An 18,487-nucleotide genomic window follows, 5' to 3' on the forward strand; every position below is an offset into this window, starting at 1 on the left:
ATGAGAAAATTTTGCATGTTGCTGAACATCATTTCACAGAATAAAATTTGGACCGAAGAAATTTGGATTATTTTGCATTTCTGATAATATATTGTTTTTTCTATATTATCAGTCATTGTACCAGACTAAGAGGACTGAATAAATTGGAGACCATTGGCGTCTGATGCCTTGCTATGTACAGTGGATTCTGCCTTTTTAAAATCAACTCTTAATGTTAATTCTATTTACATAATTTAAATTGTGATTTTTTAATGAATTGATGCCTGATGTCCTTTTAATATTAAAAAGGTTTATAATTGTGATAGTATTAAGATGCAAATGTCCAGGAATATATCAAAAGCAGGATTATAACTACATACTCTGCAGAAGGACAGCAGCACTCAAATCAGAATAAAATAGGTAAAATTCATGTTAATTTTAATGTAAAATGTTTATCATGGTATTACTCTTTCACATGACTCTTGATATGTGTACCTTGCAAATGACATGAATCCAATGTACCATTTTTACTCACCCTGTTTAAAGTTTGGGAAAATTATAGACCATACATCATTTTGTTTTAAACTAATAAATGGATAACTTATTTGCCACACAGATATAACACATAGGTTATACACAGATGAAAGTAACAAAAACTACGATGCTTTGACAAAATACATTTCACAGCTTAATTAAGGTGATATATTATAAATTAATATTTCAAAATCATGCTACTTCAAAAAGAGCGATTAACCAGGAAATAATACTATCTCTTCCCTTACAAACTACAACTCAAAATATTAATTCAACCAATTGCATTCAAGTGTGGCAAACAATAGTAATCATCAGTCATCCATCAAAAACAGAATAAAATATGGTCTACAGACATGGATAACTTACTCTGATAAGATGTACGGAGCCGTTTCAGTGAGTACAAACTAGACAGGCCACGCATGCAAAGATTTTCTGTCAGCATGCCAAATCATCACCAGCAGCAGGCAGAGGAGAGAAAAATAGACATAGACTAAAGTGAAAGAAAGTGGCATCCAGCTATCGAATAGCAAGTTTTTATTCAGCAGCATTTAGGAGAAACTAGAAACTGAAAAAAAAAAGTTGCTCTCAGTATGCATTTCAAGACAAAGCCATTCAAAAACACTTAGGAATTGTAAAGTGAGGGTTCAACTAATCCCTAAATGTGGCTTAACATGAACAACAGAAAAATACACAACATAGCTCTGTGTAAATGCATCTCAATAATGACATGTTATCCATATCCATTCCATAATTTACAGAACATGATTATGTTTAAGACGCATGAAAGCTAAATAAATCAAATGACTGGAGTTATGGAACATTCACCAGTTTCTTAAAGGCTTGTGAATTATAGTCTATTATAAAGTCAACAAATAAGTAATCAGACTTAAAGCTTACATGTGATGGGTATATTTGACATCATTATTATTTGCCACAGAATGGTATGACTGCCCAAATAATCGCACATTGACATAAAAATTGAAAGGCATCTATTTCGGTATGTGAAACTGCCAGTTCATGATCGGCCAACAGATGCTTGTTTGAGGACCTACTGTAGGAAACAGATGAAAGAACATGCATTGTGTTTTACTGAACAGTCTCCAGTAAGGAAGGGTCTATCCTTCACATGCCAACAAAATATGATCAAACTGGGTCAGGGGCATGCTGGAGTGATGGAGAAGAGAAGGTAGGATATGGTGATAGGGACTGGGAGTGAATAGTGGGTTAGTATTAGTGAATGGACTAATTGGACTGTAAGATTGTTGGGGCCATAAATAGTAGGCTAGGAGGGTAGCAGAGGAGTAGAGTGCTGGTTTAGTACTTCTACTATCAGACTAATAATCCAGAGGTGCAGAAGCTTGAATCCCAAAACAGCAGCTGTGCAATTTAAATTCAGTTAATTAAATATATTGAAATCTCTGATGAGTGAACCATTGGTGACAACCAAACCAAATTAAAAACCCCTTTGGAATGTCGTTCAAAGGAGAAAAACTGTAAATCTTACCTAGCTTGGCCTGAATGTCCCACCAGGCCCAAACCAACGTAATTGAATCAAAATTGTTAGATTATAACAAAGCAAAGATACAGCCATATGGACTACCCAACATCAACAAGGCACCAAATTCAGAAGCAATAAAGTTATTCTCAGCTGAAGCTGCAACTGGGGACTGATTTCCAAATTGTGAATGCTGTCTAATAAATGACTCAAGTCACAATCTGTCATTGGTGTACTCAGAATCAACCCTATAGATAATGTGACAGAATCTTCCATTAGCATCTTTTCTTATGTCCTGTCCTACCCACTGGACAGACTAACCAGAGCAGCTATCACAGTGGAACATGGAGGATGGAAGTAGCCCTGGAATCCACATTAATTCCAAACCCAGGGCATCATAAGATCAAGTAAAAAATGAAATGGGCAAGAGAAATTTCTTTCCATCACCATCTACCATCCTTAGCTAATGAGGTCCATGGTGAACACATTGAAAAAGCACTAAAAATATCAAAAGCATGGAATAGACTCTGCTTAAGACTTCAATGTTTATAACCAACACAAAAACAGAAATGCTGGAAGAACTCAGTGAGTGAAGTAGTATCTGTGGAAAGAAAAAAGTTAACATTTCAGTTTAAAGACCCTTCATCAGAAATAAAAAAGGCTTTCTCACACGCACACACACACACACACATGCACGCACGCACGCACGCGCGAATTTTGAGTTGTTTTTCATTCCACAGATATTGCTTTATGAGTTAAGGGCTTTCAACATTTTTGATTTTGTTTCAGATTCTAGCACTTGCAGTTTAATTTATTGTCTATCAACAGAAGTCACTGGGTGTGACCATTACCTACTGTGCTGGCCATGTCCTAAGGAACTCACTGTAGCTGTGGTATGTAATGAAACAATCTGACAAATCTACTTCTTCATCCTCACCAATTTATCTATGGCTAGACATTTCTTCATGGCAACACACACAAAATGCTGGAGGAACTCAGCAGGCCAGGCAGCATCTATGGAAAAAAGAACAGTCAATGTTTCGGGCCAAGACCCTTTGGCAGGACTGCAGAAAGAGAAGCTGAGGAGTAGGTTTGAAAGGTGGAGGGAAGGGGAGCCCAGCGCCTACTCTCAGACACCACCTCTTACTCACCCCTCGAACAAGACCTCACCAAGAAACACCAGGCCATTGTCTCCTACACCATCAGCAAATTTATTGACTTTGGGGATCTCCCGCCCACTGCCACCAACCTCATAGTTTCTGCACCCTGCACCTTCCATTTCTACCTCCTACCCAAAATCCACAAACCTGCTTGTCCAGATAGACTCATTATTTCAGCTTGTTCCTGCCCCACTGAACTCATATCTGCAGACCTTGACTTTGTTTTATCCCCCCATTTCAGTCCCTTCCTACCTACATCCGTGACACGCCACACACTCTGGATTGTTTCAAAGATTTCAGGTTTCCTGGCCCCCATCATCTAATTTTCACTATGGATGTCCAGTCCCTATACACCTCCATCCCTCACCAGGAGGGCCTCAAAGCTCTCTGTTTCTCTCTGGACACCAGACACAACCAGCTCCCCTCCACCACCACGCTCCTCCACCTAGCGGAACTTGTCCTCACTCTAAATAATTTCTCCTTTGGGTCCTCCCACTTCCTTCAAACAAAAGGGGCAGCCATGGGTATTTGCATGGGTCCCAGCCATGCCTGCCTGTTTGTCAGCTAGGTGAAACAGCCTACACTGGTGCCCGTCTCTCACTTTTCCTACACTACATCGATGACTGCATTGGTGCTGCTTCCTGCACCCGTGCTGACTTGAATGATTTCATCCACTTTGCCTCCAACTTCCATCATACCCTCAAATTCACCTGGTCCATTTCTGATTTCCCTTCCCTTTCTCGATCTCACTGTCTCTATCTCCGGAGACAGCTTATCCACCGATGTCTATTATAAACCAGTGGACTCTCACAGCTACATGGACTATACCTTGTCCCACCCTGTAACTTGTAAAAATGCCACCCTCTTCTCTCAATTCCTCCGTCTCCGTCACCTCTGCTCTCAGGACGAAGCTTTTCATTCTAGACTGAAAGAGGTGTCCTCCTTTTTCAAAGAAAGGGGCTTCCCTTCCTCCACCATCAACGCTGCCCTCAACTACATCTTTTCCATTACATACACGTCTGCTCTCACCCCATCCTTTTGCCATGCTACTGGGGATAGGGTTCCTCTTGTCCTCACCTACCAAACCACCAGTCTCCGCATCCAGCACATAATTCTCTGAAACTTCCGCCATCTCCAACTGGATCCCACCACCAAACACATCTCCAACCACCCCTCCCACCCGACTTTCTGTTTTCCACAGGGATCACTCCCTACACAATTCCCTTGTCCATTCATCCCTCCCCACTGATCTCCCTCCTGGCACTTAACCTTGCAAGCAGAACAAGTGGCACACTTGCCCCAACACCTCCTCCCTCACTACCTTTCAGGGCCCAAAACAATCCTTGCAGGTGAGGCAACACTTCACTTGTGAGTGTGTTGAGGTCAAATACTGTGTTTGGTGCTCCTGGTGTGACCTCTTGTAGATCGGTGAGACCCAACGTAGATTGGGAGACCACTTTGCTGAGCATCGACACTTCATTCACCAGAACAAGCAGGATCTCCTAGTGGCCACCCATTTTAATTATACTTCCCATTCGCATTCTGATATGTCCTTCCATGGCCACCTCCACTGTTGGGATAAGGCTACACGTAGGATGGAGAAACAACACCTTATGTTCCATTTGGGTAGCCTCCAACCTGATGGCATGAACATTGATTTCTCAATCTTCCAGCAATGCATTAATTCCCCCCCACTCTTCACCATTTCCCATCTCCTTGTTTTTCCCTCATGTTATCTGCTTGCCTGTCCATCGCCTCCCTCTGGTGCTGCTTCCCCCCTCCCCCCACAACTTCCTAGCTCTCTGCTCCATCCCTCCCTCTCCAAGTTTCACCTTTCGCCTGGTGCTTCTCTCTCCCTTTCTCCCACCTTTCAAATCTACTCCTCAGTTTTCTTTCTCCAGTCCTGCCGAAGGGTTTCTGCCTGAAATGTCGACTGTACTTTTTTCCATAGAGGCTGCCCGGCCTGCTGAGTTCCTCTAGCGTTTTGTGTGTGTTGCTCAGATTTCCAGCATTTTCAGATTTTCTCGTTTGTCATTTCTTCATGACAACATTGATACATCTGTTGTAAAGACAAGGAGTTTTCTTCACACAGAAGATATATTCCATTGTTAACTGAGATACATTCAAAATACATCCATGAAGTGCTACAGAATGCCGTAAGCAGCAGTAGAAATGTAGACAACTGTGATTTGCAATTTCTTGGCCTGAGACTTCTTCATTGTTCAATTAAAATCAAACCTGTAAATCAATCTTGGTTCAATTAGTACAAAAGAACGTTACAAGATTAGAATCAGGCATACCTAAAAGTGAGATACCAATCTGCTGATCTGGGAACAAGTGGGCTGAACAGCATACAACATATGAAGCTAAGTAACCTCACAACCAACATATCCAATACAAGCTCTGCACTTTGGTATCATCTAGTCATGAATGGTAATGGACAGTTAACAGGGGGAGGTTCCCCACAGCGCATCCCCAGCCTCAGCAAATGTAGGGCCAAGAAAATGCCCCACAGACAAGGCTGATGCACTTTACAAGTATACTCTGCCAAAAAATGCCAACTTGTGATTCCACTTCAGCTCCTTCCTGACATTTCAACCATCAAAGAGACCAGTTTAACTGCATATGATAACTGCCCACATGAGAATCTAACCACCTACCCTTGCCATGCCCTCCACCATCAACATCCTGAGGAGGTAACTGTGGCTGTGAAGGCTAGGCATCCTATCCTTCGGCAGATGCCCCAGCTCATGACCCTCCAAGTGCCTTTCTTTCAGCAAGTCACAAATCAGGATGGTGATAGAGTGATCTCCATCTACTTTGATAAGGAATGCACTAACTTCATAAATAAGTTAAATATCTTCTGTGATTATTATTTGATTGTCATCTTTTCCAATACCGTAAACACACCACCACCAACACACCACGATTGCAGAATGTGCTGTTTACACAATGCCCTCAACCAAGCTCCAACAATACTTTCAAATGCACGATTGCTGCCACCAAAAATGTTACAAAATAAGCAAGGGAAAGCTCCACTTCAGAGACCATTCCAAGTCTTAGATGAAAATATATATCATCTGTTCATCACTATCATTAGGCCTAAAACCTGGAATTCCCTTCCTTGTATCTCTGTAGGAGAACTTCTCTAAGACTGATTGACAGAGCTCAGCATGATGACTAACCACTATGATTGCAAGGGCAATAATACTGGCCTCGTCCCATTCCGACAGTCAGTTGACAGGAAGTTGAAAAAGAATCATGAACGTGTGGGACGAAGGTACCCTAAAGAGTGTTGAGGTGAGGATAAGAATCTATTTATTGCAGAGCAAAAGCTGTCAACTTTTTTTTCAGGCAACTTGCAGGTGGAAATGATTTGACCCTCTCATGTGACCACATTACATTGTTTGCAGAACTGTCATTATGCAAAGCCTTGGTTTTTGTTGGACCCAGAAAAGTCAGTTCTCATTGGTGCACATATTTTGTGTATGGGAATAGTGGAAGTATTCTGCACACACACATTCCAGGCGTATATCTAAAGGAGTCTTAGTAGAAGTGGGTTCCCAATGTTGGAGTCCACAAACCATGACCCGCTCTGGCGGATCATTTTTAAATAACACTGGACAAATACTGCAAGTAATATCTTCTCAAGTGGCCTGAGTGTGAAAGTCACAGAAATAAGCATTAATTTAGGTCTGTGATGTATGCCACATCTGCCACGTCACATATCTGAAAACTTTCAATGCAAAGACCACATCAGATGCATAGTGGAAGCAATATCATGAATGGCACAATCTGTTATTCCCTGATTTTCCACTATGCTTTATATTTTGTTGAAATTCGTGTGACACTGCATAATCCAATTTCTAAGCATTGTTGCTATATCTTAATATTTTTATTTACTCTATTTTGAAGACTTTTTTGACAATACATTTAATTATGCTTCATAGACTGCTATTCATACTAAATGGAAGCATGGAAGGAGCCTTTTGGCCCTGAGTGTATCTAATTAAGATTCTTTGATGTGTAATTATTTTGGAAACTGCTTTATGAAGTAAATTGCTATAGTATTTCATTTTCCTCTAAAGATTGAAACATTGCTCCACCAGGTGAACAAGTCTGATTCTAAAGAATGTTTTGATAAAGTTCATCACTGTTTAAAAGCAATATTTATTTTAAAAAATCATTAATTGCTCCTAGAAACAACTATAACAACAAACTATTGCAGAACTGTAGGAAGGGAAGAACCTGCTTTGACAACACTTATCAGTCTTCCAATAGAGCATTAGTTACAGTGAGTATTGTTTAGTCTAGGTCATTATTTCCTCACCAACCTAGCTTCAAGGATAATAAGTAACAATTAACATTCCTTACAATGGAACAAAAGATAAAATATCATAGATAATTGGAAAGAAATGCAATTTAAAAATGATGTAAAATTAGATATAGAGTATCTAAATTTTATACAAAATTATCAGTTCTTAGAGGTTTGAAAGATTTTGCTTTAGTAAGTTCCAAAAAAGTACCATTGCTTTTTGTGCTTCAATAAGTTGTAACTTAAAACCAACACAACAGTCCAAAAGTGGGCATAGTCTCTGTAAAGGTGCTTTGTCACCGGACAAGCATCTTTACACGGAGATCAATCCTGAGAGTCCTCAGTGTTTACCTGGGGAAATAAATCATCTTGACTTGCATTCGATTAAAGAAGAGAACTCTCATTAGAATACTACCCAGGCTCAGAAGTATATAACAGTTAGAAAGTTAAAATGAATAGTTTAGTAAAAGCACAAAATAACCACAAAGGGATGTGCCATGTAGAATTTCAGGATTTGTTCACATTTTATATATAATAGTAAATATGGACTTCAAGTCACCTAACTAATTTATAGCATTTAAAAATGCCGTTCAGTGATCCAGCTCTGCTGAGATATTTTCGCTGCAAGTAGGCTTCTCAATTTCAAGAGTCCTCTGACTGAGTGAGATTTAAGCCATTCATGGCTCAGTCCAGAACTCATAATGGAGTGAGGGTATAAGTTAATGTTGCTGATATAATTGTTTGCACAAAACATCAACCAAGAAGAGAGATTGGATAAACAATTAAATTAAGATGAATTGTGTTCAACAATTGTTAACATTTTTCAAAATTTCCACATCTTTCTAAATGATTGAGATGGACATCCCTGTGTTGATATCCAGTTGTGTTCTTTTTTGGGTGAGTGGGTTGGTATGAGTGGGCAGATAACTTTCTATACCAAGAAAGGACATAGAAGAGTTATCAAAAGTTTCTGTGAAATTCATCTGTGGAACAACGCAGGTGTGTGGCACTATTAGCAAGTGCAAGGTAAGAAGATGTGACTTTACTTGCATGCTAATGTTCACGGGTTCACCAGGACTGCCAAGTTTTCTTGACTCCAACGCAACTTATCGGTGGATGTGGGTCAAACGTGGTAGCACAGAAGTTACACAACTCCAGACCCCAGGTTTATTTCCAAACGTGTGCACTGACAATATGGACTTTGGACTTTGCCCTTGCAGATTTCTTTTGGGTGTTTTGGATTTTTCCAGATCCCAAAGAGGCATGGGTTAGTATTTTGGGGTATTTAATATTTCAGTAATCTTTAAGTAATCCTGTACATATATTATTTAATTGAGCATTCTTTGTCGTTTACATAATTCATCACAGGTTATATGTAACAGGCATCATCATGCCGCTATGTCATATGTGCTTGCCTCACTGAAAGTAAAACTAAGAAGCATGCATGTTACCCTTGGTCCTGTGATTTCCTTTGATTAATTTTTTGGAGTTGTAAAACATAACAATGGTGACAATTAAGTTTTGAAACGCAGCATCAAGATGTTCAAGTTTGAAAAAAACCAGCACGTTTTCTTCGCAAGAAGAGAGAAATGGTCAAGTAAAAAAAACGCAAAATACAAAGAAAATTTATGGGTTCATAAACAGTGAGTATTGGGCGATGACAACGATAATAATAGTAATAATAACAATAATTCTTAAAAAGAGCAGAAAATGCATAAAGATAGATGCATTTGATTATATGGCAGATAACTAGGAGATGTATACTGAACAAATTGAGCAGTAAATGGAATAACCCATGAGAAACGAGTGCCAGTTTTACTGAGTACAATGGGTGGAAGAGCATACAGTTTGCTCGAAAGTTTGACTGTTATAAACAAACCAGCCAAAATGAGATTTGCTGATATCATGAAAGTAATGCAGGAATATTTAGAATCGAAACCATTGTTGATTGCAGACACTTTATGTTTCATAAATGGATTGAAAAGGAAGGGGAGTCCATTTTTAGCACACGTAGCTGAATTGAAGAAGTTGTCTCAGCATTGTCAGTTCAGTGACGGGGCTTAATGATGTACTGACAGATCATTTAGTTTGTGGAATTTTAAAAGAAAGCATTCAAAATATGCTCCTAACTGAAGCACAACTCATATTTAAGAGACTAGTAGAAAATGCTGCATCAATGGAAACAGCAGATAAGTTCACAGTTCAGTTGCAGTCAGGAATGGAAATGAGTGTGAACAAAATTGCAACGTCTAAATAGAATTTGCCTGGTCAAAGAAATTGTGTTACAGTATTTCAAGGATACTGAACTGAAGCCTTCAGATATCCAACTAACAAAGTATACTGGAGAAAATACAACTCCGGTGGGAATGACATTTGTAACACTGAAATACAACAATCAACGAGCCACATTGAGCTTGTATGTGGTAAAAACAGGAGTGCCAGCATTGTGGGGGCCATGATTGGCTGAGACAACAAAAATATAAATTTTACAAAGCCCATCTGGTTCCTTATACCATCCTTGATAAAGGAGCCAGAGAACGAGGTCACATGGAGGCTGAAGGAATTCCTCCCGAGGTTGAATGGAACCCATGAGCAATGTTAATGGTCCCAGTAGCCAAGCAGAATGGATCTGTCAGAATCTGTGGTGATTTGAACCCAGTACTGAAAGTAGATCAATAACCTCTGCCCAGGACAGAGGATATTTTATCAAACCTTTCTGGAGAAAAACGTTCAGCAAAGTAGACTTAGCAGAGGCCTACCTATAGATGGAGGTGGAAGAAGTATTTCTCACCAAGGGCTTTATCATAATAGGCTTTCCTTTAGACCCGCACCTGCACTCGAGCTACAGACCAGGTGCTAAAAGGCTACACTCAGTGTTACCGGGATGACAAGGAACATCTCCAAAATCTCAAGACTGTGTTAAAAAGCTCATAAGATAATGGGCTTAGAGCACAATGCAACAAGTGCAAATAGTTTAAACCAAGCATCACTTACTGTGGTCACACTAGTGAAGCACAAGATTTACACAGATGTACTGAGAAAATTCAAGCAGTGGTGAAGCCCCTAGACCAAAGGACATGTCAGAGTTGCAGTCCATTTTAGGATTTGTCAATTACCATAACAGGCTCCTGCCAAACATGGCTACTGTGCTCTACACCTTGAACTTAGTCCTGCAGATCAAGAAGAAATGGCAATGGACAAAGCAGTGTGAGGTGCAGCCATGTTACATGTTATGAGTGACAGAAGTGAACACACCATAGCTTTTGCATTACATTCCCTGATCGTTGCAGTGAAAACCTATGCACAGCTTGACAGAGAGGACTTGAGTCTCGTTTGGGGTGTAAGATGTTTCAACCAGTCAACCATAATGGAGACCCTCATGACTGATCATCAACTACTAGTGTCTATTTTCAATCCACAGAAGAGTGTTCCACTAACAGAGGCAGTACAAATGTAGAGATGGGCTCTGTTTCTGGGAGGACAAAATTACAAGACTGAATTCCAAAAGACAATTAATCATGGAAATGCCGAAGGATTGCCCTGTTTACCTTGAAAAAGGAAACATCTGAAAAATTTACAAAAGAAGGTACTCATCTGGAATTATTCTCCCTAATGCAAATCAAAAGTCTCCATGCTATAGAGATGATCCAAAGGGAAAGCAGGCAAAAAAAACTCCACACTGTCTGAGGATTAAATGGCCAACTAAAATGGCTGAAAGGTGCAGCAGAAATTCCAGCTCCCCCATTTTTGCCAGCACCTGGATGAACTTGCCCTCGACAGGCACTGCCTTGTGTGGGGATTGAGAGTTGTACCATCCAAGCCGTAATCTTAAAGTGTTGGAGGAGTTGCATGTCGGTCAGCTAGGCATGATCAAAATGAAAGCGCTGCCCTGAAACTTTGTTTGGTCAGCAGATCGAACAGCTTACCACGCACTGTTCAGGATGCCAACATGTTCAGACGATACCAAGAGCGCTGCCTCTCCCTCCCTGGGAATGGCTTTGCTGGCCCTGGCAAAGGATTCATGTGGATCTTATCTTGCCAGAATATTCATGGACACAAATTTCTTGGTAGTAGTGGACGTAGCTACAAAGTGGCCAGAGGTGTTCTCAGTAGCCCCTACTGTAGCCTCACACACTGTTGACATGCTGAGAAGCCTTTTCTCAAGGACTGGTGTTCCAGAACACTCAATCAGTGATAATGGATCATAGTTTGTGGTGGAACAATTTCAGTCACTCCTGAAAATGAAATGGATAAGACATGTTACATCTGCAGTTTACTACCTAGCTACAAATGGCTTGGTGGGAAGACTAGTTCAGTCTAAAGAGTGCACTGTGAGCAAGGGCAGCAGAACACAATACTCCGACATTGAATCAGAAGCGTGCCGGTTTCCTCCCTTCAGATCACAACTCAGCACACTCCACAACCATCAACTCACCATTTCTGTGTCATTCCTTGTGTTCACGCTCGGATCTCAATCTCAGAAGGAGTACGCACGACAAACAGTTGAGACAAATCGAGGACTCCTCAAACAAGGAGGTTCAATGCTTCACTCCTGGACAAGCGGTCCTGGTGAGGGACTGCAGAGGTGATCCAAAGTGGGTACTTGGCTAAGATTAAGGATAGAACTAGACCACTGTCCTACACAGTGGAGATTGTGTCTGATATCATCTGGAGACAACGCATCGATCGTTTGAGGAAAGAAGAGTCAATTGTTAGAGAAGAAAGGTATCCAGAGCTGTCAGAACCACGTCCTGCAGTTCCAGACTCAACTCCTACAGCCACCAGCAACTGAGATTGTTTCACAGCCATGAGTGTTCATGTCAGCACAGACATTATCCCACAAGGGATAATCTCATGGAGATTAAATCTTTAGGCTTGAATTGGACAATTTAAAATTTACTATGCTGTGGATGTCTGTATAGTAAATGTATTATGTAGTATATTGTAAGTATATGTATATATGAGTAATATATAGATACATTGTTTGATTAAGGAACCATTCAGCCCATTTGTTTACATAATTCATTATGGGTTATTTGTAAAAAGCACATGAATGTCATACTGTATGTCAACACACCATTACATCATAACTGTGCGCCCCACTTATAAGCACACATGTTATCCCCGACCTGTGCCTTTCTTTCAGTTAATTTTGAAGTTAGAAAATGTACACAGGTAGCTTTATTAACTGCTGCAAATCGTCCACGATATAGCTGGGTAGCAGGAGAATCTAGGGAAATCGATGGGCATGTGAGGATAGGTTATAAGGAAGGAAATGAAGGAATAGGACTGATGAATGCTCTGATAGCTGGCACTGGCGCAATAGGCTGAATGGCTTCCTTCTATCAGAGGGGAGTATGAGAACCATCTGGCCCAAAGTTAGGCTGTTGTAGTAGCACTGAAATTTAGGTATCTGTCTTGCTCTAAATTTATGAATAGATGAATAAACAAACAAACAACATTACATCCACCACAGGTGACTACTGGCTTACAAGAGAAAACAGGTGAATAAGCAGAATTTCACAAGAACAGACACTCTAACCTTACATTTAGATTGTACCTGCAGTGAGCTGTTTGCTCTTACGAGGAGATTTGAGAAGGCGTTGAAATGGGTCACTTGTACCATAAAGCTCAATGGTTCCCATACTAAGTAGAATGGTCTTCTGCATAAAGTCCACAACTGCCAAACCATTGCAGTTTCCAAATGTCACACTGGAGATAAGACATAAAAGGAAAATGGAAATGTTATTTGCTTACAAGTTGCATTATACAAACTAAGTTCTATTAGAAAGATCAAAAGATAGTCATAAATGAAGACCTTTAACATCAACTGTAATTAAGATATGAGGCATGCTCATTAACTCTTAGAGATAACAGGCCAAGTTGATAAAATAGTAATCTTTAAACATATTTATCATGCTAACTATTCACAAATCACTAGTGAGACCAGCTTCAGTTGCTGTGTATCAAATCTTTGCTGAGGCAAAAAGGGATTTTACCAGGGTGAATAGAGAGATCAAACATTCAAATTCAATTGTGTGACCTGTGAAACCTCAACTATTTTCCTTTGAGCACAGTTGATGTCATGGGTAACCCTAGTTTGGAACAGGGTCCAGAATTGACCCTATGAATTGTACTGCTATTAAGAGAGAGAGGGAGAGGGAGAGGGAGAGGGGAGAGAGAGAGAGAGAGAGAGAGAGAGAGAGAGAGAGAGAGGAGAGAGAGAGAGAGAGAGAGAGAGAGAGAGAGAGAGAGAGAGAGAGGGAGAGGGAGAGGGAGAGGGAGAGGGAGAGGGAGAGAGAGGGAGAGAGAGAGAGAGAGAGAGAGAGAGAGAGAGAGAGAGAGAGAGAGAGAGAGAGAGAGAGAGAGAGAGAGAGAAACTGCTCAGAAGATTGATGTTATGGTTTCTCTGCAAGCTTGTTTACCTTTCCACAAGGACACTTGCCTGCTTGTAAAACTCTTACAGAGAGAGGAGGGCGGAGCAGATTGATGGACAGCTGGTGTCCAGCATGCGGAGATAAAAAACCAGGTCCGCTGTTACACAGAGAGACACACCATGACACACACGGTTTTGGACACTGGATGAGCTTGTTGTGCCCACAGGAAGGTGGGTTTGTGGAAGATCGATTCGGGGAAATCGATCAGTGGCTCTCGCAGAGCAGAAAAGGTGTGACCGGTGGGGAGTTATTTGTGTGTCCACCCTGGCCTGGGTTGATAACTCTACCACAGAAGAACGGTCACCTTTGTTGGTGACTTTAAAGGAAGAGAAGAGGGGAGAAGAAGGTTTGAAACAGAAGAAACCTAATGAAAAAGAGGTCACTGTTTGGACTCTCTCCTCTGTAGCCCGTAAGGGTGAGTTTGAGTTCCATTTGAATACAAAGGTGTGACTGTCACGTAGTTAATCCACAGGAGTGGGTTCTCTGGTGAGGGGGAAACCTTAGTGATTACCACTTGTGTGTTACCCTTGTTTGGGTGTGGTAGTTCACTGAAGAAAGGCACCCCTGTGGCCAATCACTGTTGGAGTTATTTCGTATGTCGTGGAACTGGATAAGTGGCTATTACAGTTCTGTGTTTGAGGTAACCTTGTGGAATCTACCAGTGTGTGATAATCCTGGCCTGGGTTGGTAGTTTTACCACTTGAAGATGGTACCTCAGTGATAAGCTACTGTTGGTGATAATCCATACGTGGATTCTGTTTGAGTATCCTGTGGCCACCACTTTGGGGTGACCCGTAACTGAATTCGGGGTGGTACCTCTTATGTTGAAAGGATATTTGTTGAAGATCACTGTCGGTGATACTTCGTGTGTGGAGTGGAACAACTTCGGAGATAAAACCTACTGCTATTGTTATTTTGGAATATCGACATAATTGCCTTCTCACAACATACGCCTTTGGATTACAAATCACTCTCTCTTACCAACAACAGCAACCTCGTGCATTGAACTGACCTTTCTTACATATCATCGTAAGACTGTATTCATTCACCCCTAGGTTTGAAAGAGCCTAGTTTTGTTCCTATTTCCACACTTGTGTACAGATATGTCATTGCTAACCTGTTGAAGCTATTTGCATTTATAGTACCGTATTGCGCAGTTTACTAATAAACACTATTAGTTTATAGCAATACCAGACTCCAGTGTGTTCTCCATTTCTGCCGGTTCTTTAACCCATCACTGGGTGTGTGCGACAATGATTAAAGTGGGACCTTTAACCTGAAATATTAATACTGTGTCTTTTTCTACAGATGCTGCCTGACCTGATAAATGTTTTTATTTGTTTCACATTGTCAACATCTGAATTTTTTTTTTTGATTTTCATTCAAGGTTAACATGAGAACCATAAAGGTGCTCAAAACCATGAATGACTTTAACAGAGTAAATGAGAAACTATTTCAAGTTGCCAAAGGGCTGGTAATCAGAATATACTGATTTAAGACAACATTATTGCACAAATTGTGGTAAATATAAGAACATAAAAAATAGAGGCAGGAACAGGCCAACCTGGTTAAAAATAAGACTTACCAAACCTAAAACCAAACCTTCTAGTACTTAATGTGTAGCCATGCAATTGTTAGTTTCTCAAGTGTAAATCCAAATATGTTATAATGTAAATGTGAAGGTGGTTTCTACCTCCCCCACCATTTCTGACAATGAGTTTCAGAAATCTACCGCTATCTAGACAAAATCATTTCCTTTCCTACTCTATTGTTTTTAATCTACATCTCCTCATTTTAACCCTCTTGTCAAAAGAATTCATTTCTCTCTAGTTACTGCATCAAGGCTTAATAATTTTATACCCCTGAATTAAGATTCCCTTTTGCCCGTACCAAGAAAATATTGCTAGTCCATCAAATCTTTGCTCACTGTTGACAGCTTCCTAAATCCTCTCTGCATTCTGTCTTGTACAATTACATTTTTCTATTTGATGATCTGATTTCATGCTAATAGATACTTATATACATTATGTCAAGGGCAAAGTCATTTCATGATTAGTTTACTTACAGACCATAGGCAGAACTAACTGCTAGGCTGGTGATCTGTTGAGGTGGTTCTCCATCAATCCATACCAGCTGAATGACGAGATCAGCCTGATATCCAGGAGCCATTTTGACAGGACGAGTTTTAACCCTTTAGTGCAAAGTAAGATGATAGGGTAAAAAGTCTAGACAAGTGTATTCACATTGGCGATCTGTTTGAAATTAATCGTATATTAGTGGAAAGTCTGTAGTGCAGAGATTTGAGAACTGTAGCAGTAGATGAAACTAGAGAGGAATAAGCAAGCATTAAGAGATTTGAACTCAAAAATCTTATATAATTTGAGGCAATTAAGGCAAAGATTTTCTCCGTTAGTCCCATTCAAAGTTAAAGGCAAAGTGTTTTGATCTGGAACATTTAAAATATTATTATTAATTATTATTTACACCATAACTGCAATTATCTTGCAATCAATTTTTTTACAATGAACTTTTCTTTCTTCTTTTGTAATCTGTAATCTTAATTTATTCACATGGTAGTATACTTTTATCCATGTAATTAATTATATGTTCTAATCAAGTTACTTTTTCCACTTGCACTAGAATTGATCAGACAAGAGACAATAAGTGCGAACTAGTTATGATTTAAAAAAGCAAGGTACAATGTAAAGGTAGAAAAACAGCTAGCTGTGGGAGGACAATAGAGAATGTGGCATCATAAGGTTCAGATTCTAGACTAATTATTCAAGACAAATTATATAGTAATTAAAATTGGATATATCAGAATGAATAAATACCAAATGGTAAAGAAAAATGACAGATTTTTGTTCATGTAATGTAGACACTGGTAACAAAACCAGTATTTATCACTAATCTTGTTCATATTTTAAGAAGAATAATTGGTTAACCCATTTCAGAGGGCAGCTAGCAGGCAACCAGATTAATGATACGAGGTCATATATACTCCAGAACGTGCAAGAACTTTCCTTAAAGACATCCTGACGGATTTTCTGTAACAGAGCTGGTTTCGACACTATAAGTGACACCTGCTTGTTATTTCACATTTATTCAATTCCTTGACTTTAAGTACAACGGCCACAAGACAGGTTTTCAATTTTGCTCCTGGATTAGTTATCCAGGTGTCTGAATATTAGTTTGGAATTTAACACCACTGGACCAGGAGATAAAGAAATTCCTCCTCATCTTTGTTCTAAACAGACACCTCTCTATTCTGAGGCTGTATCCTCTGGTATTAAACTCTCCCACCATATGAAATATCCTATCTACATCCACTCTATCAAGGCCTTTCACCAGTTGATAGGTTTCAATGAAGTCACCGCTCATTCTTCTAAATTCCAGTGAATATAGGCCTAGAGCCATCAAACGCTCTTCAAATGACAAACCGTTCAAACCGGGAATCATTTTTGTGAACCTCCTTTGAGCCCTCTCGAGTTTCAGTACATCTGTTCTAAGATAAGGGGCCCAAAACTGCTCGCAATACTCCAAGTGAGGCCTCACCAGCGCTTTATAAAGTCTTAACATTACGTCCTTGTTTTTATATTATCTTCTAGTCCTCTTGAAATGAATGCTAACATTGCATTTTCCTTCCTCACCGTGAACTTGACCTCCAAATTAACCTTTAGGGAATCCTACATAAGGATTCCCAAGTCCCTATGCACCTCAGTTTTTTGCATTTTTTCTCAATTTAGAAAATAGTCAACTCTTCCATTTCTTCTACCAAAGTGCATGACCATACACTTCCCGACACTGTATTCCATCTGCCATTTCCTTACCCATTCTCCTAATCTGTCTATATCCTTCCATAGTTTCTCTACTTCCTCAAAACTACCTGTTCCTCCACCTATCTTTGTATCGTCAGCAAATTTTGCAACAAAGCCAACAATTCCATCTCCAAATCATTAACGTATAACGTAAAAGGAATTGGCCCCAACACAGACCCCTATGGAACACCACTAGTCACCTGACAGTTAATCACCACCTTATCCATACTAGAATGTTCCCTTGTTAAGCAGCTTCATGTGTGGCACCTTGTCAAAGGCCTTCTGAAAATCCAAATACCATTTCTCCTTTGTCTACTCTGCTTGTTATTTTTTCAAAGACTTCTAACAGATATGTCATGCAAGACTTTCCCTTGAGGAAACCATGCTAACTATGGCCTATTATATCATGTGCCTCCAAGTATCCTGAGATCTCATGTTTGATAATTGATTACAACTTCTTCCTAACTAATGAGGTCAGACTAATTGGCTTATAATTTCCTTTTTTTCTGCTTCGCCCCCTTCTTGAAGAATGGAGTGACATTTGCAATTTTCCAGTTTGCTGGAACCATTCCATAATCGAGCGATCTTGAAAGATCATTACTAATGTCTCCACGATCTCTTCATCCACCTCCTTCAGAACCCTTGGGTGTATACCATTTGGTTCAGGTGACTTATCGACCTTCAGACTTAGAAACATAGAAAATAGGTGCAGGGGTAGGCCATTCGGCCCTTCGAGCCTGCACCGCCAT

At 40.0% G+C, this 18,487-nt stretch overlaps 1 protein-coding gene across 9 annotated transcripts in view; it reads right to left on the reverse strand.

Moving 5' to 3' along the window:
• stxbp5l (syntaxin binding protein 5L) overlaps positions 1–18,487 on the reverse strand; it is a 352,686-nt gene that overhangs the window by 119,598 nt on the left and 214,601 nt on the right. For 5 of the 9 annotated variants that reach the window (XR_012098901.1, XM_073045359.1, XM_073045358.1 and 2 more), the window contains exons 17-19: positions 15,986–16,111; positions 13,044–13,195; positions 880–945 (exon numbers count right to left, since the gene is read on the reverse strand). Coding sequence is in view for 8 of the 9 variants with exons in the window: in XM_073045359.1 (XP_072901460.1) it covers positions 880–945; positions 13,044–13,195; positions 15,986–16,111 (344 nt within the window). In the remaining variant the exon portion in view is untranslated. The remainder of the gene's footprint in view (positions 1–879; positions 946–13,043; positions 13,196–15,985; positions 16,112–18,487) is intronic. The other 4 variants (XM_073045366.1, XM_073045363.1, XM_073045361.1 and 1 more) reach the window with 1 other exon arrangement.

This window comes from Hemitrygon akajei, chromosome 5, assembly GCF_048418815.1.
Source record: "Hemitrygon akajei chromosome 5, sHemAka1.3, whole genome shotgun sequence".
Taxonomy (NCBI): Eukaryota; Metazoa; Chordata; class Chondrichthyes; order Myliobatiformes; family Dasyatidae; genus Hemitrygon; species Hemitrygon akajei.